Source organism: Felis catus, chromosome F2 (genome assembly GCF_018350175.1).
Source record: "Felis catus isolate Fca126 chromosome F2, F.catus_Fca126_mat1.0, whole genome shotgun sequence".
NCBI classification, from domain to species: Eukaryota; Metazoa; Chordata; class Mammalia; order Carnivora; family Felidae; genus Felis; species Felis catus.
The window spans coordinates 24,986,604-25,013,823 of record NC_058385.1 but is presented as its reverse complement, the minus strand read 5'-3'; the positions used below and the strand labels follow the sequence as shown (position 1 = coordinate 25,013,823).

The window sequence follows — 27,220 nt, the reverse complement described above, 5'->3', positions numbered from 1 at the left end:
AACAAGGGAGTATTACCTTGTATACGTGTCATACAAAGAAAAATACAAGTCAGATATCAAAGTTAGTGTTTAAAACTTAGGAGATAAATGTATCTTCTGTTAACCAAAAAGAACAAAAACAAGGCCTATAGTCCTTAAATCTTTTTAGATCAATATGCTACTCTGTATTGCTGGAGAGCTAAGACATTAAACTATTAGAATTTTTTATGCAATTATTCTCCTTAATACTAAAGAGATTCATCAGTTCCTATGCCAAAATCTACTATCTACCCAAACGTACTATTAACCACCAACTCATTAATTTGGAAGAGAATATACTGGACTTTTGCCTTTAAGAGTGAGTAGTGTTTAAGTTGGAGTGAATCATTAATATTTTATTTTAAAATCATATTTACTGGTAGCTTACTCCTTTTTTTCTCCCACAGAAATTGTCATTGATTTGTAGCCCAGACTGACTCATGTGGAAATGCATATGTGGAGATAAAAAATTAAAATGTAAGCTATGATTTTATGAATTTCATTTACATGATCAACCCTTGGAAACATGCCAAAAGAAATTCTGAACATTTGTCATCTTCTTACTGCTATCATTTTTGACATAAAACCATGTTTATATATGTTTCCATCTAACTAACTTTGATATTATGTTATTACTGTAAAGAAGAGAAATATATCTACTTTGAAACCCAAAAGCTACTTCCTAGTCTATTTAGGAAAAAAAAAAACAACAAGGCATTATTCTATGAGCAATAGAAGACATGATTTAACTATTTTTGAAAGTAATTTTATTTCAAAACCTGTCCACTTTTAAAGGAAATACAGGATGGAGACTTGCTTACACTTTTGTAGGAGTGATGCTGGGGTTCATGTAGAAATAGGTGAAGTTGACTGACAGAGTATATAATTAATCCCATAAACTACTGAATATGCCATTAGAAATAAGTCATTTTGTAATGACAAAGTGCTTCTCCCTTAGTTCTGTAAACTTTATTTTGCCTTTTTTTTTGAGATTAGCAGTCTGAATGAAACTAATGGAATTTTTTGTGTCTTTAAAATATTGTGACAAAGAAAAAATGAGTTATGTTCAAGATAGGTATACTTCTGTAGTGTATTAACCTGATTTAATTTTTATGGTTTGTAAAATAGTTCTGAAAATTATTTCTTTGTCTATGATAGGCATAAGCCTGTGACAAAACTGAATAAGCATAAAATCTTGCAGAGGCTCATCCCAACAAATCCCCCAGATTTGTTTCTGAATTAACCATATTTAGGGGGCGTGCCTGGGTGGCTCAGTCTGTTAAGCATTGGACTATTGATCTCTGCTCAAGTGTATCTCACAGTTGGAGGCTGCTTGGGGATCTCTCTCTTTCCCTCTCCCTCTGCCACTCCCCCATTTGTGCTTGCTCTCGCTGTCTCTCTCTTCTCGAAATAAATAAATAAACATAAAAAATAAATAACCATATTTAGAATGTAGGATAGTATAATCAGATTATTTACTATGTTTGAAATACAATTAATGCACACTAAAATAGAGTATCTACTCCATTGTCTCTGTTCCTCAATAGAATGTAAGCTCCCTGAGAGGAAGGACTCTTTTTTTCTGTTATGTTCACCACTGCAGCCTTAACGCCATGAACAATTTTTAGAAAGAAGTGCTCAATAAATATTTCTTAAATAAACAAATGAATGAGCAAAAAGCTCATGTTTAGTCAATGTTGATGAAATGAATAAAGATATTCAGTTGCAACCTATTAATCAAGTTTGGCATTTATCTTTGGAACGTGGTATTGGAATATTATTTAGATGATAATTTTGTTTCCAGGGATAAGACAGTAATAGAGATAATAGTTTCTAGAATCAGACAGTCATCAGAGACTAGGTGTCAGTGTTCTTGGGTAAATTCTTACACTCAAGGAATTATAGATTCTTCATTTAGGCAATTCAGAACACAGGTGAAAAGGTTATTGTGATTAAATGAAGATGTATATTTTTTAACACTTTTGCTTAAATAATTGTCATTATTATACTATATATTATTACCTTCTTTTTTCATTCCTGCTCTAAAACACTTTCTTAATCGACAATATCTACATTGATTCCTTTTGTCCTTGTCAACAACACATTGCCGACTGAACCTACAACATCAAACAAAGAAAGATTAGCTTGCAGACAACTATTTATTTATTCAAAAAACACACAAATAAACAGATAAATAAAACTTGAATAAGTATGGTCAAGTGTGGCCCAAAAGGAAGAACATATAAGAACAATCACCTGCGACATTTCCAGTCAGTGATCAGCATGTGCATGGAAATGCCCATCAGCTGATGAACAGATCAATAAAATGTGGAAATAAAGGCCTCACCTCTCATGCAGTCTTTACAGTAAAATAAAACTGAATGATATCTCACTTCTCCCCGGTATACATTACCACTTCAATCATGAGTCATGAAAGCCAAATCTGGTTTAAAAATCTTTGACATGTGAATTCTAATTGCTTATTACTAAATGGTTTCAGTGTAATGGAGAATATATCAGGACTTCATTCCTCTGCTCCCTTCATGCTTTGCTCTCTTTAAATATTTTCCTATTAATTTTAAATGTGCCTCACATGCAATTGAAATTGCTGTAACTGCTCAGTTACATAACCAGAGTCACAGCATTGAGCGTAGTCTCTGTATAATTGGGTACTACCTCACACTCACTAAAATGGCTATAATCAGGGGGAAAAAAACGAAAAAACAGACAATAACAAGTGTTGATGAAGATGTGGGGAAAACTGGAGCCCTCATACTTTGCTTTTTTTTTTTAATACATTGCTTTTTGTAATATAAAATGATGGAGCTGCTTGGGAAGAAAGTTGGGTAGTTTTTTGAGAAAAGTTAAACGTTAGAGTTACTCTATGACCCAGCAATTACACTCCTGGGTATACACACAAAAGAATGAAAGCATATGTTCACACAAAAACTTGTACATACATGTCCACACCACCATTATTCATAATAGCCAAAGTGCAGGGATAGACCAAATGCCCATGAGCCGATGAACAGATCAATAAAATGTGGTACACAGACACGATACCTATTATTGTTTGGCAATGAACAGGAATGGAGGACTGATGTATGTTACAACACAGATGAACTTTGACAACACTATGCTAAGAGAAAGAAGTCAGACACAAAGGCTACATATTATACCCAGGCATACCTGAGACAGACTGCTGTTTCATACCACCACAATAAAGCAAGTATCATAATAAAGTGAGTCAAATGAAATTTCTTGCTTTCCCAGTGCATATAAGAGTTATGTTTACACTATACTGTAGTCTGTAAAGTGTGCCACAGCATTGTCTAAAATAGCGATGTAGTACCTTAACTAAAAATACTCTATTGCTGAGGCGCCTTGGTGGCTCAGTCGGCTAGGCGACTGACTCTTGATTTCAGCCAAGGTTGTGATCTCATGATCCGTGAGATTGAGCCCCGCATCAGGCTCTGCACTGACAGAGTGGAGCCTGCTTGGGACTCTCTCTTTCCCTCTCTCTGCCCTTCTCCCACTCGCACTCTCTATTCCTCTCAAATAAATAAACCTAAAAAAAAAATATTGATAAACACTACTAAGCATTATCTGAACTTTCAATGAGTTGTAATCACTGATCACCATAACAAATGTAATAATCATGAAAAAGTTTGAAATATTGTGAAGAATTACCCAAATGCGACACACAGACACAAAGTTGGGAAAATGGTGCCAACAGACTTACTCAACACAGGGTTGCTACAAACCTTCGATTTGCAAAAAACACAATATCTGTGTAGCACAATACAGTGAGGTGTGTCTGTAATTTAATTTATATCAAATGTCCAGAAAAGGCAAATCTATACAAATAGAAAGTGGATTAGTAGTTGCCTATCATTGGAGGGGAGGGAGTTAGGGAACTGGGGGGGGGGCGGTGGTGACTGCTGAAGGGTATATTGTCTCTTTGCATGGTGACAAAAGTGTTCTAAGTTGGTTGAAGTGATGGTTACACAACTCTGGGAACATACTCAAAACTGTGTTGTACACTTGAAAAAAGAGAAAAATACAGTCTCTGGAATTAGATGTGAGCTTGATTCTCAGGTCCATCATTCACTCTCTTTTTTTTCTTTAAGTTTATTTATTTATTTTGAGAGAGAGACAGAGATAGTGAGTGGAAGAGGAACAGAGAAAGAGGGAGAGAGAATCCCAAGCAGGCTCTGTGCTGTCAGCGTAGAGACCGACTCGGGGCTCGAACTCACAAACAGTGAGATCATGACCTGAGCTGAACCAAGAGTCAGACGCTCGACCGACTGAACCACCCATGTGCACCCACCATTCGCTCTTGGTAGGACTTGGGGATATTATTTAACATTCCCAAATTAATTTACAGTTGTCCAATAGGAAGGAGCTGCAGTAAAAAGTTGTTGTGAGAAGGTATTTTTAAGGCTTTGGGGCAAATATCAATCATATAGTAAAATAATAACATTTTCTAATAATAATAACAAAATGATAAAATAATAACAAAATTCTATCATAAAATTGCCCACATGTATTGGTATATTACTGATTATTTGTGGCTGATTATTAATGATGGGAATAAAAGAACTATTTTGTGATCAATAAAAGAAGATATTGCTTCTGAAAATGATGGGTAGCTACTTTAAACCGAATGAATATAAAGCCTACTATAAATGAATTGAGTCAGAAGAGAGATATTTTCAGAGTGAGAAGAAAAGAATTGTTCACTTGGGAATGCATGGCTGAGGAGGCTTCAGGAGAGGGAACTGGATTAGCAATAAATACAAGAGGAAAACACACCCAATTAACATTAGTGAAAAAATTGAATAAACATTTTTATTAAACACCTGTACAAGATTCTGGTGTAGAGAGTTTAAAAAAAGGAATATTACCTGTCTCCTCTATTCAGGGAAACTAGAGTCTAACAGAGTATACATACAAATTTGCAAACAGCCATAATAAAACAAAACAAAAAAATAAAAAAAAAAAAAAAACCAAAACAACCATAATGTGAGAAGTATTGAAACAGTAATTTAAAGTGCTTTGGGAGGGGAGTGCCTGAATGGTTCAGTCGGTTAAGCATCTGATTCTTGATCTACCTCAAGTCTTGACCTCAGGGTTGTGAGTTCAAGCCCATATTGGGCTCCATGCTGGACGTGGAGCCTAATTAAAAAACAAAACAAAACAGGGGTGCCTGGGTGGCTCAGTCAGTTAAGCCTCTGACTTTGGCTCAGGTCGTGATCTTGCAGTTTGTAAGCATGAGCCCAGCGTTGGGCTCTGTGATCCAGCTCAGAGCCTGGATCCTGCTTCAGATTCTGTTTTTCTGTCTCTGCCCCTCCCTCGTTCACACTCTCTCTCTCTCTCTCAAAATAAATAAACATTTATACACACACACACACACACACACACCCATATATATATATACAAAACAAAACAAAAACAAAGTGCTTTGGGAGGGAAAGCCCAACTTTAATGTAAGGAAGAGTTAAGAGTGGAAATGAAATTTGCACATCTGAGGAAATGGATAAATTTGAGACCAGCAAAATCTGAGCTTAAGAAACCTTCATGGTCTTACACTTTCATCATTATAATAATAACTATTTTCCAAATGGAAAATCATAGCATTTGCTTAATGCCAAAATATGTAAAGAAGGCTAAGTTGGCAGCAATACTCATGTTGGGAAGGTGTGAGGAGTTAAACTCTATATGCGGTGGGAATATTTTTTTAAATTCCAAAAGTTGCTACGGGAACACTCCTTTCTCACTTTTCCCGTCCAATAAGGGAGGGAATCTTGGAAGCCCGTGGTGCTGATGTTCTTTGATTCCTACAAGTCTGTTGGATCACACCATTTTTCATATGTATGTATTACACCTTTAACAGAACACATGATTCAAAATATTTTGTAATTTTGATTACAATACGTGTAATTTTGTATTTATTTTAGCTGTTAATTTTGTAAAAGCACTCAATATTTAATGTAATCAGAGAAAAACATTTTAACGAAGGAAATTTACTTGGTCTACTTTTTACCTCTAGAGTTTTGAAATATATAAAAGCAAGAGTCATCTAACTATGTATACATTTTTGTTTATCAAGAAGATTTTAAAGTAGGGTATACACATTTTTTAACCAACTTTAAGCCCTCCTGGAAAAATTACGGGAGAATACTAGTTGGCTATTCAGAGAGTTATTAACTTTTTCCAGATCCCTAGAAATCAGGTTGCACCATATTGTGAGAGAGTTAATTTTTTCCTAAAGGTCTAATTTTTCCTAAAGTAACATAGCTTTTCTATACAAGCTTTTCATCAACAGAGCAAGCATTGATATTTTTCTCTTACCATCAGCCATTCTTTAATAGTTCACATTTAAGAGACCTAATCTGCACTCAAGAACTGTCATTCTTGAGGTGCCTGCATGGCTTAGTGGGTTAACCACGGCCGACGTCAGCCCAGGTCATGATCTCACAGTTTGTGAGTTTGAGCCCCACATTAGGCTCTGTGCTGACAGCTCAGAGCCTGGAGCTTGCTTCAGAGTCTGTGTCTCCCTTTCTCTCTCGCCACCCCTCCCCAGTTTGTGCTCTCTCTTTCTCTCTCAAGAATAAATAATAAACATTAAAAAAAAAAAAAGAACTGTCATTCTGAACACTCAAGGTGGAACATCTAACCCTAACTTGTACTATGATGTTAACTAGATATTATTTTTTTAAAGGCCTACTAGAAATATGTGACATATACAGTACAGTTAAATATGTTTTAGACAAAACATTAAATTCAATGGCAAAATTGTGGCATGACAAATATATTTAAAATTTTGGGACTGAAAATTTAATTTCATTCACTGACATCAACAAACTACCAAAATCATCTGTGCTTTTGTAATTTTGTTTTAAAAGACTCAGGCTGTGAGATGTTGAAAATAAAATTATTACGCAGAAAAATACACAGATTGGGAATCCATTTAAATATAGATTTAAATATGTCTATTGGTATGTGAACATGTGGTAAAACAATAAAGAAACACAAAGAAAAGCCAAACACCATATTTCAGACAGTAGTCACCTCTGGGAGAGAGGAGAGAAAGAGAAAGTGATAGGGGAGGTGGGTTCACTAGATGCTTCAACTATATTGATCTAGGTTGGGTGGTAAGTATGTGGGGTTTTTTAATACATTTGTGTCTAAAATGTTTCATAAAAAAGATCCATGCTGTAGGAACGCATCCTGCATAGGCACCCACATATCCTCTTTTCTTAATGAACTCTTAAAAAAATTTTTTTTAATGTTTTGTTTATTTTTGAGACAGAAAGAGAGAGAGACAGAGTAGGAGCAGGGGAGGGGCAGAGAGAGAGGGAGACGCAGAATCCGAAGCAGGCTCCAGGCTCCGAGCTGTCAGCACAGAGCCTGACACGGAGCTCGAACTCACAGACCACGAGATCATGACCTGAGCCGAAGTCGGACGCTTAACCAACTGAGTCACCCAGGTGCCCCACGAATTCTTTTTTTTTTAAATGTTCATTTATTTTTGTGGGAGAGAGAGAGCATGGGAGCATGCACGTGCATGAATGGGGGAGGGGCAGAGAGAGGGAGACAGAGGATCTGAGGCTGGCTCTGTGCTGACAGCACAGATCCCAATGCAGGGCTGGAATTCATGAACCATGAGATCATGACGGTGAAATCAAGAGTCAGAAGCTTAACAACTGAGCCACTCAGGTGCCCCCACATATTACTCTTAATGTAGCTTACAGATTTTGTTTGTAGAGTTACAGAAATATGAAAGGACTCATCTTGTTCCCTTACTTCTTGCACACCATTTTGAAACGCCTCTAAAGATAACTTTCTTAAAAGGAGCATCTCAAGTACCTGCAGGAATAAACGTGACTCTTGCGTATGCTGCGTCTGAAGAAGCCCTTGCACCCATCACAGCTTGATGCTCCATAATGCTTTCCTGTCGCTCTGTCCCCACATATAGCACATAGACAGTTGACACCATTGTCTGTGGTATTCATACTTGTTGTCTCTGGAGCAGAGCTCTCTGTTGAAGAAAAAGCAGAGTAGTCTTCAAGTTAATACTAAGTATTTCTTTGTTTAAATTACCCTACTAATGATTCACAGGCTCAAAACAGTCCATTCCTTGGCTTCTTGGAGTGCACCAGGGGTGTCCTTTTAACTGCTGACCACTTCTGCCAGTCTCCATTCCAGTTTCCCTTCTCATATTTCTGAACATTAAGCTTTGGGATACCAGAGGTCTCAGTCCCCCCAAATATACTCTTTCCCAAGGAAAGCTCATCCAGTCACATGATGTCAAATATGTGTATGATGAAAAATCCCCAGATTTTATCTCTAGCCTTGATGCCTTCTGTGAGTATCAGTCTGAAATGCCCAAATACCTATTTAACAACTTCACTTTGAAGTTTAATAGGAATTGCAAATTAATGTATCAAAAAGAGAACTCTTTATTTTTCCCCTGAACTTGTTCTTTTTCAGTCTTCCTTATGTCAGTTAATGGTACCCAGTACTTGGGATCAATGACATGGTAGTCTTCATTGGATTCTCTCCTTCATTGTTCGTATCCAATCTAATAGTAAGTCCATGTTTGGAACACATATCAAATCCACGACTTTTCGTCCTTTCACCAAGGCAAGTCGTAAGCGATCGACTATCATCCTTCACTTGGATTACTGCAATAGCCTCTTATCTAATTTTTCTATTTCCACCCTTACTCCCTCCTCTACTGTTTATTACCCCAAAGTGCTCTTGGAATGAGAAATTTGCCTCCTATTAGCCTTCTGCACTCAACCCTCAGAAACAGAATAAAGTTTCTACATCATGTAAAGCCCTGCATGGTAAAGCCCCCTCCTACCTCTCTGATCCCATTACTTGGTACTACTTTTCATCCTGTTCGCTGTTCTCCAACAATGTTGCCTTTTTTACTCCCTTGAAGTCTGTTCCCATCTCAGTCTTTACATTTGCTGTTCCTTCTGCCGCCAAGAAACGTTCTTCCCCAAGGATGTCTGTGAGCTGCTCCAATCTCACACTTTTCTGTGAAATAGTCTCTGAACACCCATCTAAAAGAGTTAGCTCTAATCTGCCCTTCAAGTAGAATCTAGAACCATGCTTATTTTTTTAGATAGCTGCTTCATTTTTTAAAACTATATTACGTATGGGTCTGTTCATTTATCGCCCCTCTTTAACTACAGAATATAAACTTCATGATGTTAGAGAATGCAGATCTGTTGTAGGCACACACCCCCGTCTTCCAGCTCTCAGAACTGTGCCTGGTGTAAAGTGAACATTTAATGCATAGTTTTGAAGGAAAAGACTTAAAAACCTCCACATAAGTGTTTTCATTTAGGTATTTCTTAAATAAACCAACATAAAATTGTATGAAAATATCAACATAGTAACAGCTCATCATATTTTGAATATAACAAAAGGTAAAATTAAAGGTTGTGACATCCGATTATATTCTGTGAAAATACATATAGTCTACTTACTGATACTTTTGAGTAGAAAGACATTACCATATATAATTTCACCAAGTTAAGAAAAACCTCAATGGGAATAGGTTTAAGGGTTAATCATGTGACATTACAGAGTTTAAATCTAGGAACTTTTCTTTTGGTAACATAAATAAAAGAGACATTAGGAATATGGCAGCTAGAAGTATCAGGATTGATTATATTCTAGGAAGCTTTTGGAAGTAGGAAAAAATTCAACTCTTGTTTCCAGTTTAATGCTATACTTAATATATTGTTAACAACATTATTCTAAAACAAACAACATAGACAACACTTGGAAAAGTCAGTAGTGTTAAATATTTAGGGTAAACCTGCCCTTACTATTTAGTAATCTACAGTCTTTTAAAAAAATCACGATTAATCTGACCAACCCATTATTAAATGTCTCTAATCAAATCTAAACATAAGGAAGAAAAATAGTGACTTCCTAAGATTTGAACCTAAGATTACATGTTCTTTTTAATTCTCTTTGTGCTAAAATTTCAGAATTCCTTTTCTGGTGGTTTAAAAAAATTTTCCCACTAATAAACTATTGTTTATTTAAATATAGCAAGAATAGCAGTTGTAAACTTGAGGAGCATAGCAGAACATTACCATATCCTGAGTACAAGATACATTCTCAATCCTGAAGTACACACACACACACACACACACACACACACACACACCCCTTTCAAAGTATACATAATTACCGGATTTTAGTAGTTCTAACAATTATAGCTAATCTTGGACAAGATTTTTACTTGAGTTAAAGTCTAAATACAAAGTCAACAGTAAACTGTTGTATTTATTATTCAAATCCGCGAACTCTAGACAATTCATGCCTTCTTTAAAGTTAAAATGTTACAGTAGATAAATACCAAGGGCTCTGTGAGGCTAAACATTAGCCTGTCAAGTAGTAAGGTTATAATATAAGCCTTTATTTCCTTTCATATTGTGTTCGGTGTTAAAACTTGATAGTCATTTTAAATGCAGTTTCTCATCAGTAGTCACTGAGAACTGAAATGACAGGGGGAGGCAGCCAGTAAAGCCTCCCGCCTTCCGTATGTCATTTTAAATACTGCATAGAAAACGTACTTCACAGCCAATCTGCCAATATTACCTACTGCTGTGATTTACAGTAAATAAAGTAATGCTGAAACTGTTCTTTTTACTCTGACAGGCCCATGACAGAATTCTGAGGTCACTTTATTACACATAACTTGACTCTTTAAAAGCCTCCACATAAAATAGCCATAGCATTCTTAATTTAAATTTTGTGATGAAATGCAAAAGCTCAGATTTGTGGTCTTAAAAAACAGGCTCCGAATTCTTCAGCAATAAAACTCAGAGCTACCTCCTGAGCGGTAGCTCACTTTTAACCCTCCCGTTATACCTACTTTTCTCTACATGTACAAGCAGATGAGAACTCACCGTTTGAATTATATAGAATCTGCATAGTTTCAAACTCCAAGGTTGTATACGTTGGGTCCAAAACTTCACTGTAATTTGCCATATCCATGTCCAGTATTGGTTCCGATACCCTCATCATTGACTTAGGAACACACATACAAGTGGCGCCACAGGCCAGCGTGTGTGATGGCTGTTGGGCTTTCAATCTGTGAGTGATAATCCAAAGTTAACTGTAACTGAGTGACTTATGCGCTGCCGTGGGAGGAGCTGTAAAACTGTAAACTCCTCAGCAGGCCATATTCTGCTCATTTCGTTCTCTTTTATGGCACACGAAAGCAATTCCTTGTGATAATCTTGGAATGCTTCGTGGAATCACCTTATCTGAAGTGCTTAGTGGACTAACATGATTTCCTAAATTGATTCCCAGTAGACAATAAATGATGTCATTAAGTAGTTAAAAATAGAAAAGAGAATCTCTCAGTCTTCAACAATTTATAACAGGATTTATCCCAGGTAAGGGGCTGAAATCACATACCACCGATTCTAAAAGATGGGACTTTACTGTGTCAAGACTATAAGTTAACACTTAACATAAGCTCTTAATTTCAAATTTTTTTACTGTACAATAGAGCTAACTGTGTTTATGTTGTAATTTGAAGTGACAGGGATTTATGATATGCTCAGTAGCAGCCTGGGCATTACCCTAATATGGTTTAACATATCCTCCTTAACTATCTACTTATGAATCTGTGTCCTTTGAATGTTTGTAAACTGCCCAAGGACAGAACTAGTAAAGTTGTTAGTATATTGTGGGCATTCTGTGACTAAGAGCTACATGATTAAGGTATCATTTCTTGTGACTTCTGACAGCTATTACATTCTAAGCCTTACATGGAAATAAACCTATCCTTTAACGTGTGAGTCTACACATTCCCATCATCCACCTTCTAATGTCTAGCATCCACATGGCACACTATAACTTTTGCAAGCACATGTGACAAGGAGCATTTAGAATTCAGGGAACATTTAGAAGATACTAGCCAATGATTATATTTTACTTCTGAGAATACGTCTATTGATTTTATCTTCCAAGAAAAAATTCCAGCCACATTTACATTATAAACACAGAATCTCATTTCCTACATTTGTTAAAGATTCCTGCAAAGTAATATTTCTTATTCAATTTCTTAATACAATAAATCTTGTGAATATTGCATCTTAAAAATTATTATCTTTTCCTCTGGGAAGGCTGGCCTCTTAAACTCGAAACTATGTGAAGCATTTGTTGATGAAAACAACAGAGTCACGTTAGCAACCAAATTCATTAAATCAAACAGCAATCACTGGAATTGTCTACTTGCTTTCGTATTCTGTAGCACTCTTAATTGTGAGGATGATATCTGAGGGATACATTTAAGTGACTGAGTCTCTTTAGTAAGAGCTATTGGTAGTTATTCAGTTTTTGGAGAAGTGGACAGCAAGCGAATCCCGTGGTTTTCATTCTCATGAGGCAGTTCCCACTTGTGGTGAAGTAACACAGACATGTTTCCTGTGTCAACCAAAGCAGTGAACTGTGCATAGCCCACCATCTTTCCCATCTATGTAGTAACTAAACAACGATGAGGAATGTCACCCGTGAAAGTGTACCGACAGAAGGAAAAGAAGAAAAGAAAAAGGTAGAGAGTTATTCATATATAAGATTCAAATCACTAAAAGAAATGTGACTACAGCTCAGGAAAACAATACTATCATAATTTATTGTTCTACTCCATCTTGTGCCTAGGGGTGCCGTCGCTATTGGATCAGTGCTATTTCCTCAAAGGGGAAGGAGCTACACATTCATCTCAGCACAGATCCTCAAGTAGTCACTAGCAATTAATCAGAGCTAGCTTTCAAGATGAAACCTGTTTCTCATCCATGTTATTGTAAATCATTTTCTTCATTTTATAGAGTAAAAACTTGAGAATTTCCAGAAAATATAGCAGATTCAAATAGCAAGCATATCTCCTCAAATGGGCAGTTTGTCTTCCTCATGATATTCAGATGTGGAAACACCCACAGAGTCCAGTCAGCCTCAGTCTAGTAAAGGACAGACTCTCTTTACGTTTTTTTTTTTGTTTGCTTTTTTGTTTTTGTTTTGTTATTCTCAAAGAAATCACAAAGTACAGCAGAAGTCTTCTTTTCTTCAATGCGAGGATTGGTAACTGGATGAGCAAATAAAATAATTAAAACAGAAATTGTGAAAATGGTGCATCCATACTTAATAGCATATTTGACTTGAATATGTTAAATTGCTCTTTTCAACACATTTTTACATTTTTAAAATGTTTATTTATTTTGAGAGAGAGAGAAAGAGCATGCAAACAGGGGAGGGGCAGAGAGAAAGAATCCTAAGCAGGCTCTGAGCTGTCAGTGGAGATAATGTGAGGTCATAAGATCATGACCTGAGCCAAAATCAAGACTTGTACACTTAACTGACTGAGCCACCCAAGCTCCCCTAAATTGCTAGTGTTTTGTTGGAAAAACAAGAGTTTTTGTCTGAATAAGAACCCACTGCTTGTGATTCTTTATTAATTTTTTATTTGTATAAATCTCATACACTGTCTTTGATGTCTAGTTTTTGTCTTAATGGAGGAAAAAAGTCAAAGCTATATGTAAACACTAGGTGCAGAAGCCTTTTAGAATTTTATACTTTTTCAAAATATTTTATATGTTTTAATCAACTTGCTTTTATCCACTTCCAAAGTATTTCCCTAGGTTTTTATTGGGGAAAAAAATTTCTTTTTAATACTCACGTTTCATCAGATTATGCAATGTTTAACTAAAGCATGATGAAATAATAAGCATAAATGATATAACCATGCTATGTAACAAATACAGTTGACCTTTGATAACTATATATAGTTGGTGAGATGGTCAGGGAACACTCTTCACAACAGCCAAGGTGGAGACAATAGAAATGTCCATTACTGGATGGATGGATAAAGAAAGTATGCTATACAATAAAATACCATTCAGCCTCAAAAAGGAATAAAAAAGTATTGATGCATACTACACCAAGGATACACCTTAAGAACATTATGCTAGGTAAAATAAACCAGTCACAGAAAGGCAGGGACTACATGATTACACTAATATAAGAAATCTAGAGTCAAACTCATAGATTCAAAAAAATGAATGGTGGTTGCCAGGGACCAGGGAAGGGAGAAATGGGGAGTTGATAATAAAAGAGTATAAAATTCCAGCTAAGCAAGATGAATAAACTATAGATAATCTGCTGTACAACATTGTGACTGTCAATAACATTGTACACTTAACAATTTGTTAAAAGAGTAGATCTCATGTTAAGTGTTCTTAGTAAAATAAAATAAAACAGATTTATGAAAAAAATCTAAACTACATCATGGGAAAAAGATCAACCTTATTAGCAATTAGAAAAATGTAAGATAAAACAATGCTATTAAAACAAACAAAAAGTGTCTACTACTTAAGGAAGTTAGCCCATCCTAGAAACTAATTAGTGTGTTCCACAAAGGAAGTTGAAAACCTGAGTTAACTCAGGGAGTTGGCTAAATGGAGATTAAAGTTTTTGTCGTATTGATTTTAACATGAGATAACTTGTTAAGTAATTTCTATTCCTCCTTATGACCAATCCCTTTTCTCTACTTCTAAAATTAATTAGGCTAAATTCAGAATATTTTTATTTGCTTAAGAAGAATAGGGAAGGACAATCAGATGGATGAGAAAGAAAAGAAAAAAAAAGAAAAAGAAGAAAGTGTCACAGAGAAACATTTAGTCATGGTTACTTTTAGACTTTTAATTATGCATCACAATCTAAGCAAGTATCACATTCTTCAGTATTTTTTGTGTTTTCCACTCAATAGTGATTGTGGAATTTTCATAATTCAGTAAATGTGATTTTTGGAAACACATCCATGGCATAATTGAACAAAATAAAACATAATTTAATTGTATAAACTTTAGACACATAAAACAGTTATGGTATTTGTATATTTTCACATTAAAATTCATTTATTTTCAGGAAAAAGACAAATGGACATCACACAGGGAGTCTTTCATTCTTGTTTCCCCAAGCCCTTCTTATGGGTAACATTCATTAAGGCTACATTAGATTAAAAGCTTAAATCGTTATTAAAAAACTATATTAATTTTATGTCTAGGTGACATAGAAACAATTATCCTACATAAATGGGTTTAGTAACCCTGTATTCAGCATAAATTTATGAGTACTTTCAAGCTTACTTTTAAAGGTTTAATTGGGGAAAACATCAAATATTCATGCTAATTCCTAAGGCAGTAATTTAGAGTAAGTAGCATACATTTTCTAAAGTAGAAATATATTAACTTAATCTAGGCCTGAAAATATAAATATATATGGTAAACTATAACCTACTGAAAATCTCTCTTAACAGAGGTCACTTTGTAGTAACGTTCTATAAGCTGAGCAAAATGTTACTGTTCTTTAGTGCGATATCATGGTTTGTAGGCAAAGATGGATCTTCTTAGTCCTAGTCAAGGCAAATACCCCAGACGGAAAGAGAATATTACTTGTAGCTAAAAGGTCGATTTTAAAAAGCACAACTAATGTTCTTGAGAAAGGTTTCTCTCTTAGCAATGGTTTTCTAAACTGACATATGAAATATGGTATTTAAATTTCTTTAGAGCAACATAACGAGATGAAAACTACAGGGTGTTTAAAGGAGTGTTATGCTAAGTGAAATAAGTCACACAGAGAAAGACAGATACCATATGTTTTCACTCTTATGTGGATCCTGAGAAACTTAACAGAAGACCATGGGGCAGGGGAAGGAAAAAAAAAAAAAGAGAGAGGGAGGGAGCCAAACCATAAAAGACTCTTAAAAACTGAGAATAAACTGAGGGTTGATGGGGGGTGGGAGGGAGGGGTGGATGGGTGATAGGCATTGAGGAGGGCACCTGTTGGGCTGAGCACTGGGTGTTGTATGGAAACCAGTTTGACAATAAATTTCATATTAAAAAAAAAAGAAGAAGACATCAACTCAATTCACTATTGACTCAAGATACTAGTAGAAACATTTCTATCTTATCTGGAAGACTTTAAGCCTGTTAAATTGTTCTATACTTCATATTTGATTTAATCATCCCTTCATAGCATGATTTAAACTAGAACACAGTTGATAAAAATCAAGGTTATTTTCATAAAAGAATTTTCATGAAAATGATTTTGATTTTGATTCGCCTCTGTTCTAGTTTACATTCCATAAAACAATCTTCATGAGAATAATTTGGGATGTTAATATCAATATTAAAAGTTTATTTTAAAGTCAGAGTTAATAAAATTTGTTCTGTGATCATATTTCTCTGAGGTTACTTTTCATTACCAAAAATACTATATTAATCCCCAAAGCACATTAGTAGTCCCTCTTGTTTCCATATTCCACCTTTTCAAGTAGGAAGATTACACAAATGCGATCACAAACGTGAATAACCATCCACATCAGCTCAGTGTGGTTTTCAATGGAAGGACACCATTATTAAATGGAGGATCTGCCCAGGAAAATGACTTATGAAGCTACTTTTCACATCTCAAAAATCACTTCATTAAAAAAATCATTATTTTCCTTGCTGCCACTGTCTTGACCTGTGATTGCTCTTTTGAAATAGAAATTTTGTGTCTTCTCTCTACTTTAGTGACAAAAAACAAGCGTTAAAAAATTAAAACAAACAAAATAGACATTTGAATCTTCAAAGCAAGCTGTTATCACCGACATGCAAAGAAAGAAGTTTGGAATTGACTGTAATGATGGGATTCTGTTTTCAAAGAGCTTCACAAATCCTCTCTTAAAGTCCAGATTATATACCATTTTTATATAAACAAAAGCTTTTTGTCTTTTTTGGCCTTTTTTTTTTCTTTCTTCTTAGATCTAGCTGACGACCATGCAATGATCAGCAGAGCCAAATAACTCATTTAATCAAAGCCACTCCCAACATTAAAAAATGCCTATTGTTATTATTTTTGAAGCACACTTCTATCTTAAAATTGCCAAAAAATTTTAAAATTTAAACTGAACTTCCATAGATTTTGTTTACATATTTTTATAAATCTCTCTTTAATTATCCATGGCTCAATTTCAGTTGCTTTTTAAATTATTATTTTTTTTTTCAACGTTTATTTATTTTTGGGACAGAGAGAGACAGAGCATGAACGGGGGAGGGGCTGAGAGAGAGGGAGACACAGAATGGGAAACAGGCTCCAGGCTCCATCAGCCCAGAGCCTGACGCGGGGCTCGAACTCACGGACCGCGAGATCGTGACCTGGCTGAAGTCGGATGCTTAACCGACTGCGCCACCCAGGCGCCCCTCAGTTGCTTTTTAAAAAATGTTTTATTTATTTTTGAGAGTGAGAGAGAGACAGAACATGAGCAGGGGAAGGGCAGAGAGAGAGAGGGAGACAGAATCCAAAGCAGGCTCCAGGCTCTGAGCTGTCAGCACAGAACCCAATGCAGGGCTTGAACTCATAACCATGTGATCATGACCTGAACCCAGAAGATCATGACCTGAGCTGAAGTCGGACGCTTAACCAACTGAGCCACCCAGGCGCCCCAAATTTCTGCTGCTTTTTAATTCATGACTGTAGCCCAAGGAAACAATTGTAAATCCTTATTTTAGATCCATCTTGTATCTGATCAATGAAAATAGCTCACATCACTACTAAAAGATGCCATTTGATAGTAAAATCTAAATACATTGCACAAAGATACACAACACCTTATGAAATAGCTGACTTAGGTTAAAAATATGTTGCTACTCTTTATAATATTAGCAATTACCTCAACTATTCATATTTTTTCCTCTATTCTCTCAACTGTTCATATTTTCTCCCTAAAACATCAGCTTATGATTTAAAAGTAGTTACACAAATAAATGTAAAACCCCAACTAAAGAAGAGTGGAAGCTGTATTAGAATGAAATCAGTTACTGTTAGGATAGACAAAGGAGCACTGCACATCTGAGACCTAAATGTAACCAAGAACACACTCTGAGTAACAGCGTAGAGGTGATAGGAGAAATCTGCATATATTAAACCTAGCCTCAAGGTCAGTTGCCTTGTGATTCAAAACAGACTCTCCTTTTCAAAAGATAAGGAGCTGATTAGTACTAAATTATTAACTGGAATATAGATTATACTGGCAAGGAAAATAAAAAAAGCCAGGGTATAAGGAACGTTAGGATTCGATAGTCACTACTTCTGCATTTCCTTTTTACAATGGGTATTATCATTGTTGCCACTGCAAACTCAGCAAAGTTGGTCAGAATATTTAAGATTGTGGTGGCATTCTGATACCAAAGTTGCTGCATTATGCAAAATGAAGGGAAGGAAGTTATCAGTTTGGGCCAGTACCTATTTCAAATATGTTCTGAAGAGGTATAATGTTAAATAAAAATAGCAGCAGTTTTAGTATGCTGACTGCACAGTTAGACTTGAACATTTTGAACAAATGTATTGTGATCATAAACTTTAGCATCTGGGAGCCAAATCTATCCATCCACCCACCCATACACACATACACACATAAGAGTTACTGTTTCTTCATGTAAAAGATGCAGTAACAGACTATCCCCACAGTCATAGAGTCAAGAACTCAACCTTCCTCCTTAAAGCTTATCTACATGGAAAAACAACATATCAATGTGATATTCTATGTAGATAAAACTAAACAACATTTGCATCTCCATTTAGTAAAGGTAGGTATGTGATTGACTCATTTGAAATGTTAAATATTTCACTTCCTTTTATATAGATTTCTTTTTGAAAAAGCAATTGTTTTTTTGAAAATACCATAATGAAGTGTTTCTTTTAGAATAAAAATACAGAACAAAATTAAAGTGATATTAATAGCAAGCAAATATTAACTTAACTTGAACTACATACACATCGTAGGTAAGGTCGTGGCTTTTGGCAATGTGTTAAGTTTCAAAGTTAACACAAGTTACTATCACTCTCAAGTAAGTAATTTGTAATTGTTTAATATTTAACCTATACATTAGGCTAGTGATTCACAAAATCTGCTGAAAATTAGAATCATCTGGAAAACTTTTAAAGACCTCAAGGCCCAAGTTGCATCATATTCTAATTTAATTAGAATGTCTGGGAGTGGAATCAGGTGTCAGTCTTTTAAGCAATTTGTAGGTGATTCCCATGTGCCACAAAGTCTAAAAGTTCCTGAAGGCATAGACCTTATATTCTTTATTCATTACTGTGTCTCTAGGGCCTAGAATATTGTCTGCCACATGGTGAACACTCTCCAAATACTTACTGAATATATGAATAAAATAAAGATGCAAATAATTAACTTTGACACAGGACAGCATTCATATTGAACATATAAGTACATTTTGTAGGTCAAGCACTTTTGTAATCACTGAGTAATTTTATATGAACCAATTGAGAAAGTCCCTACTCTCATGAAACTTATAATAAAGTAATAATACTAATTATTATTATAATAAATAATAATTACATATTTTTTCATAAAGAGATAATTAAACCATTGTCTTTCCAGTGGATCCACAAAACTGGAATGAAAAATATAATTAGTATTTTATACATTTAGACCTTGAAATGGCTAACTTACTGGTTTGCAGGTAAATACAAATAGGTATAAGTAAACCCTCTTATTCAGTGACTTCCCACTGACTGTCTTAATTTACATTGTTGTTTATCCTTAGGTATTTCAGAGGGACAATGCTGCAAAAACTGAATTGGCAAATAGAACCTTTGCTCCTAGGGGAAATGGGGTTAAATTCCTGTGAGCTTCTGGTCACAATTTTATCAACCAATCAATTTGCAACCTCGCTTTATGTGAGTTTCTGTCCAAAGATCGCTTATGTAATATATATACATATATATATGTGTATATATATGTATATATATGTATATATATGTATATATATATGTATATATATATATATATATATATATATATCCAGACCCCCTATATATATATATACATATATATATACACACATATATATGTATATATATATATATATATATATATATATATATATATATATATAGTTGATCCAGTAACACTGAACTCACAGCCAAAAGCATTGTAACTCATGCTTGAACAAAGCTCATCTAAAGTGCACTTTTGCTGCAAGGCACATCACAGCCTTCTTGCAATTTGTAATACTAGACAGTACTTCAGTAGTACATTTGGGGATCATTTTAAATAGCCAAACCACCAACAAAAAGCACAAACATGAGAAAAGCGTGGCATGAAAGATGTGAAAAGGATACTTTTTGGTATGAGAGCGGAAACAAGAAGGCAGAGCATTGTCTTGTATGATCTCAACTGAGAACACGCTTCTGGAGCAATTCAAACTTTTCACCAGTCAGCAGACCCACAAATGACTGCGAAGGTACCTTAAGTATTGATTTTGAGGTCAGAAATAAATTTTAGCGAGTAGGCTTATCTGCAAGCATGGAACCCACAAATGATGAAGATCCGCTATATATACAGATATGCAATTATTCCTGAGGTTTTCAGTATGCAGCAAAAAGAAAACTATTCATTGGTTGTGTAACATATTAATTATGTATTGAAATAAAACTTCCCGAGATTTGCAAAGTCCTCTGTAGTCTTTAAATTAAATATTTAAAAAGTTATGTTTCTGTTACTAGTATTTGGGTTTCAAATGTAAAGAAAAATTTTACATATATATATATATATATATATATATATATATATATAATATATATAAACTTTTTCCCTTTGAGGTTTGTTCATTTTTGTTGATCCAACCTCCTAATGTTTATTTCTTATTTATCTTATTTATGATTTATTTATTTATTTTTCAGAGACAGAGTGAGATCGTGCACATGTACATGCTGAGGAGGGGCTTAGAGAGAGAGAGAGAATCTTGAGGTCCACACCCAGCGTGGAGCCTATCTTGAAGCTTGATCTCATGATCATGAGATCATGATCTGGGCCAAAATCAAGAGTCAGAGGCTTAACTGACAGATATCCAGACCCCCTATAAGTCATTTTATTCTATATAAGAAACCGAACAGTAAGTTTTCAATTCAAAGCCCCTAAAATTAAAAACTGTATTTCTAAATTTATAATAAAAAAAATCAGCCAGTAATTTCACTGTGATGTTAGGTTATGATAGTAAATGGAAAGTTTGTTCAGGCAAGCACTGTTACAGTCGCATTAATTAGGGTAACTTAATTTTTCAGTGATAAATATTCACCATGATAGCAGAAGTAATATTCTTCCTACTCTTCTCCCTTTAGCTGTGGTTAGAAAAGAAAAGAAAAGAAAAGAAAAGAAAAGAAAAGAAAAGAAAAGAAAAGAAAAGAAAAGAAAAGAAAAAGAACAACTTAGGTTAGAAATATGGACCTCTGGAAAAGTTTAAGCCATGAATATGTACTATTTAAATACATATTTGTATCAGAATACTAGGAGCAAAAATTGTTTTGCTTAAGTGTTAAGAGCACATCATAATAATTTTTATGGTATTACTACTATATTTTAAAGTGATTAAAAATTAATAGAATAATTTCACTAGTATAGTCTCTTTCAAGTAGAAAAAACTATTTAGTAAACTATATATTAAAAAACTATATAGTAAAACTATACAGTATCTGATATATTTTTCACAGAGCTGAAGCTTAAACAGTTTTGAGGGGACTCTTGAAGAGAAATTAAATTTCTAGAAACACACTGCCAAGGCCCTGACAGGGTCCAAAAGGGGCTCATACAACAGATGTGCCTTGAAATTGAAGTTTCATTAGCTTCCCTTGAAATCTAACCCTGACTTACTAAATACAACTGAAAAAGAGGCAACTCCTTTTTCTCTTCCTCATAATACTCTTTTTTTTTTTCAGTTTGCTGCTATTTTATTTTGGAGTCTCATGCATTTAAAATTACCATCACTATTTAGAAATATGATTCTAAATTTTTATTGCAATGATTCCTCCATTTTAAAATATGATTTTAGATCCTCAATTTTTTTTAAGTAAGAGCTACACCCAATGTGGGGCTTGAACTCATGACCCTCAGACCAAGAGTCACATGCTTTACCGACTGAGCCAGACAGGTGTCCCTGCATCTTTAACTTTTTAATTAATCCTTTTCACCCTAGAATGTTTTTCTGTCACATAGAGTAAAACTTTTCCATAGTATTATAAGTGGGGACCAAAAACTTCAATCTGGTACTATGAGGTCAATAAAATTACCCAGGTGAGCCTCGTTGGCTTAGAGGTGAAATGTCAGGTGCCTTAATCCAAGTCTTTCCAGGTTTCAGAGGTAGTTTGGACATGATAACATCTGACCATCAAGGCTGAAATATTAATGGAGAAGATTCTGGATATTGTCATTGGTTAGAATGACACCAAGAATACTAGAATGGTCAAAAACATTATCTCCAAACTCTTAATATTATGAAATAGGTCATTGCATATTATATACATATATATAAATATATCATTGCATATTATATACATATATATAAATATACACAAAGACTTTTATATATAAAATGGAACTCATTTACCCACAGAAAACAAAAAGCTTTCTTTTCTGGTTTTCCTAACTTTATCTTGGTGAAATTGTTCTTCTAGTAATAAACACACACACACACACACACACACACACAAATTTAACAATGACAGCAAATTCAGCCCACTTTAATCTTACTGATTCAATGACCAAGTCAGATTTATCCTAAATAACACATTTTTCATTTATCCGTACCTATTCATCCCCACAGTCTTCCTAATTCAAGATGGAATCACTTCCTGTGTGAACTATTGCAACAGCCTCCCAATCTTTTCACTTGCTCCTTCCTCTCCCTCGTCCATTTCATCATGTGTATTCTATTCTGTATACAGGCTACTATTCCTAAGATACATATTTTATGTTACTGTTCTGATAAAAAAAATGTAATGACTCCAACAACTTAAAAAGCATATGATATGGACATAAATACATAAAGTAGGGTTTCAAGACTACTTATGTTACAACCCTAAATGATGAAATATTTCTCAAGACAATCATTTTAATCAGACAGACTGATCTTGTAATTTCTTGAGTCATTGCTCCTTACTGAGGAAGATGAGGCTGAATATGTAATTATAGAATGTTTTGAAATGGTGACTGAAGTTTCCTTTTACTTGTCTCCAAATTTACAGCAATTCTTTCCAGAGTTATAATCTTACCTATTCATATTCCTTATTGTGCCTAGCACAATACTATGCATATGTGTAGCATAAATTTTTATTTAGTAAATATATTAATAGGAAGTCAACCCACATGAAATGTGTGTATGCTATAGGTCTCTAAAAGGTGCTCATATCTCTATGTTCAAATTCTAATCTGTGGATTCATGGGAGTGTATAGTTGCAAAACGTTATCAAGCTGTACACTTATGTATCTGTATTATACTTCAATAAAGAGTATAAAAATTAATCTGCTGTAAGATTGTATCTTAAGGAAGTGTTACTATTTCTAGCAGTTTAAGGTAGCCCATATAAAGTATCTTCTATTAAATGTTTTCATTATACAGCACACAGCAGCCCATTGGGAATATTCTTAGAAAAGTAACAGTTATTGACAGTCTCATGAAAATTACAGACAAGCAAATACATAGTTATTTTTTCTGGTCAGTTATAATCAATTAATTTTGTTAATGAAATGTAAAATTTTTAATAAGCTCAATAGTCTAATCAGTATTATGGATTTTAGAGAAGTTTTTAAAAAATCCATTGAATCTCTTTCCCGTAAAAAAATCTTCAGGGGTACCTGCGTGGCTCAGTTGGTTAACCCTCTGACTTTGGGTCAGGTCATGATCTACAGTTTGTGGACTTGAGCCCCACATCGCGGTCTCTGCTATCAGCACAGAGACTGCTTTGGATTCTCTGCCCCGCCCCCGCCCCTACGCCGCTCATGCCTGCGTGAGCGCTCTCATTCTCTCTCTCAAAAATAAACATTTTACAAAAACATCAATAATTCGCTAGTTCCTCATATACTACTAGTTTCTTATATACTGCTATTGTATATACCAGCTTCCCCATTAATGTACTCAAAGAAGATTCACACAGATGATTTTCCACTTCTTCATTTATTGCTCATCACTGGGGTCCAAAATATTAGGATAATTAATTTATTATATATCTAGTAGTGGGATCAATGTGTTTTGCTTATATAATTGAGGGAAGAAGAAAATGAATTTTTTTTTTTCGATAGGAAGAAGTGATTGCAGCAGTGGGACTCAGGGGCTACTTAGAGAGCCTATCAGAGAATGATGGAGGTATAATGTTCAAATCCTTGATTCTAGAAGGCTGAATTAGCATCTAGGAAAAGCAGGAGGGAGAAGAAATTCATCATCCTGGATTCAAGGAGGTTACCATTCCTTTGCATCTTTGACAGAAAGCTGGAATTCAAAACAAGTCTTTACAGTTCCAAAGGCTTTCCTTTTTTATGCCCTCTGTTTCATGGTATGCTTCAATTCACCTGTCTACCTACTTAAAGGTAAATAACCAAACTCCTTGAAAGTATTTCCGTTATATAGGCATGGCGTAATTACACATCTATATTAACTATATGAAATATTACTCCTGAAATAGCACTTCACTAAAGCTTAGGTGGCATATTAGGATATATATAGCAGGGATTCCCATGAGTGGTGATTTTCCCTGCCCAGGGAAAATGTGAAGATGTCTGGGGACATTTTTTGGTTATGACAACTGAGGGGAATAGTGATACTGATACCTAGTTGGTATAGGTCAGAGATGCTGCAAACATCTTACAGTGACAGAGCGATGGCTCAGAGCAAAGAATTACCAGGCCGAATGTCAATAATGCTGAGGTTAGGAAACTTTGACCTACACCTAGTTATGTGTCCTCACTTAAAATTCAAAAATTTTATTTTATTTTATTTTATTTTATTTTATTTTATTTTATTTTATTTATTTTATTATTTTCGAGAAAGCCAGAGAGCACAGGGGAGGGGCAGAGGGAGGCAGGGAGAGAATCTTAACCAGGTTCCCCCAAATCAAGAGTTGGATGCTTAACTGACTGAGCGACCCAGACACTCCCAAATTCAAAATATTTTAAATGAGAATCAATAAGAATAATGTATTTAAGCATTCTGAAAATTACAAGAATCAGCTGTGATCATATACTTGAGCCTTTTGGAAATTATAAAGGACTGTTTAATCATTTATTTAAATTTATTATTATGAAATAAAAGTTTATATGAATATATTGTGGTATACTCTAAGCTATATAGTCCCAGCCTCTTATACATTATCATAATCCCAGTATCTCCATAGTCAGGCAGTACATTAAAAAGTTTGTTTAATAAATGAATTATTGTATTAGCATAACAATTGTAATGCCTGGGCAGAATCTTTTACATAGAAATCTAAAAAAACACAGCTTTCTTGGTTTTCACTGAAAAAGGACTTTGTTGTCTCCAAAGTTAATTTAATTTTATTTTTTTAGTGTTTATTTATTTTTGAGAGAGAGAAAGCACACACTAGCGGGGGAGGGAAAGAGAGAGAGGGAGACAGAATCCAAAGCAGGCTCTGTGCTATCAGTGCAAAGCCTGATGTGGGGCTCTAACTCACAAACTGTGAGATCATGACCTAAGGTGAAGTTGGATGCTCAACCAACTGAGCCATCCAGATACCCTCAAAGTCAATTATAATAAAGAAGTACTGGGAAGGGAGACATACAACAGCTAGGAGACAGGGAGTGAACTGTAACTTAATAATAGCTGTCTGACAGGCATTTTATTTATTTTTAAAAAATTTTTGTTACTGTTCATTTTTGAGAGGCAGAGACAGACAGAGCACAGGCAGGGGAGGGGCAGAGAGAGGGAGGGAGACACAGAATCTGAACCAGGCTCTAGGCTCTGAGCTGTCAGCACAGAGCCTGACACGGGGCTCGAACCCAACAACTGTGAGATCATGACCCGAACTGATGTCAGATGCTTAAGCAACTGAGCCACCCAGGTGCCCCAGGAGAATGCGTTTTCTCATCTCTAGAAGAGAGTCTCCATCTCGTCTATTTGTTAAAATATTCTGTGTATTCCTACCACTAGCATCATCATTGTAGCCTTATAATAACATTGTTTAATATCAATCTGGTTAGTCTCCATTCATTTTTGTCCTTTTTTCAAAATTACTACTTCATTCTGTTTATAATGTTATAATGTTAACTTTAGAATCCTTGGGACAAGTTTTACCCAAACCTGTAAATAAATTCAAAAGCTTCTCAATTCTTTACACATTTTAGATTTCCTACCCCAATACCTGGTAATTCCATTTACAACTTTTTATGTTTTCTTTTAAAGCACATAAGTATCAAATCATCTTAAACTTGACATCTCTGTTCACAATTATTTCCAAACACTATGTATTTTGAAAACATATTACTAAATTTTAATGGAATTAGTTAACACTTTTTGAACCAGTTTTGAAACTTTATTATAAATAATAGTTTTATAAAATAGATTTGTAAAAAAATGCTTATTTTCCTTGTATCTTTAATTATGAAACTTAGAAGACTGACTTGTAAAAAAAAAAAAAGCAAATTTTACAATGTATGTAAATTAAAATTTAAAAGTTGATCCTTCCCCTTCCCAATTTCACTCCCCAGTTACAGAAGTATTAGAGAAAGATTTTAATAAAATGGGTAGAAAGGCAAGTAGATGGGCTATAAATAAAAAAGGTAATTATTTCGATAGATAAGCTTTATATAAATAAATAACATGTGACATGAACACTCACTGACATACACAGCATGCACACACACGTAGAATTTTTTACACATATAAGCTTTTCACATACTTATAGAAATTTTCAGCCCAATAGAACTGCAATGTTCAACTATTGAGACATGAATATCCACATTGATACATAGAGATCTATGTCATTTTTAATCACTGAATAAAATTACTTTTGCCAAAAGGATATTTCAGTGGTTCCCACCTAAACTTTTGTGTGGATTTGTACCCATCAAAAAAAAATGGCAGAATTGGAAGGGGAAAATAATCCTTACAAGACTACCTCTTGATATTTTAAAGGAGGAGAAAAGTAGAATTTGGGAAAAGCCGGTGCGTAATAAGAAGCATATTCAGAAAATATTTAGGAACTATACTTAAGTGTTAGTGAGCCAGTTCAATCACAAAATCTACTAAACTTTGAATTAAAAAGGAGGTCAAAGGAAATGATATTCTAGTAATCAGGATATATGCTACCT

The 27,220-nt window shown here is 34.7% G+C and overlaps 1 protein-coding gene across 3 annotated transcripts in view; it reads right to left on the bottom strand.

Annotated features, from left to right (window-relative positions):
- Positions 1-27,220, bottom strand: part of HNF4G (hepatocyte nuclear factor 4 gamma) — a 128,934-nt gene that overhangs the window by 17,298 nt on the left and 84,416 nt on the right. For 2 of the 3 annotated variants that reach the window (XM_023248474.2, XM_045049845.1), the window contains exons 3-4: positions 7,891-8,062; positions 2,041-2,135 (exon numbers count right to left, since the gene is read on the bottom strand). In XM_023248474.2, the coding sequence (XP_023104242.1) occupies positions 2,041-2,135; positions 7,891-8,036 (241 nt within the window). In that variant the 5' untranslated portion in view covers positions 8,037-8,062. Of the gene's footprint in view, positions 1-2,040; positions 2,136-7,890; positions 8,063-10,961; positions 11,387-27,220 lie in introns of those variants that run through there. The other variant, XM_003999905.4, reaches the window with a different exon arrangement.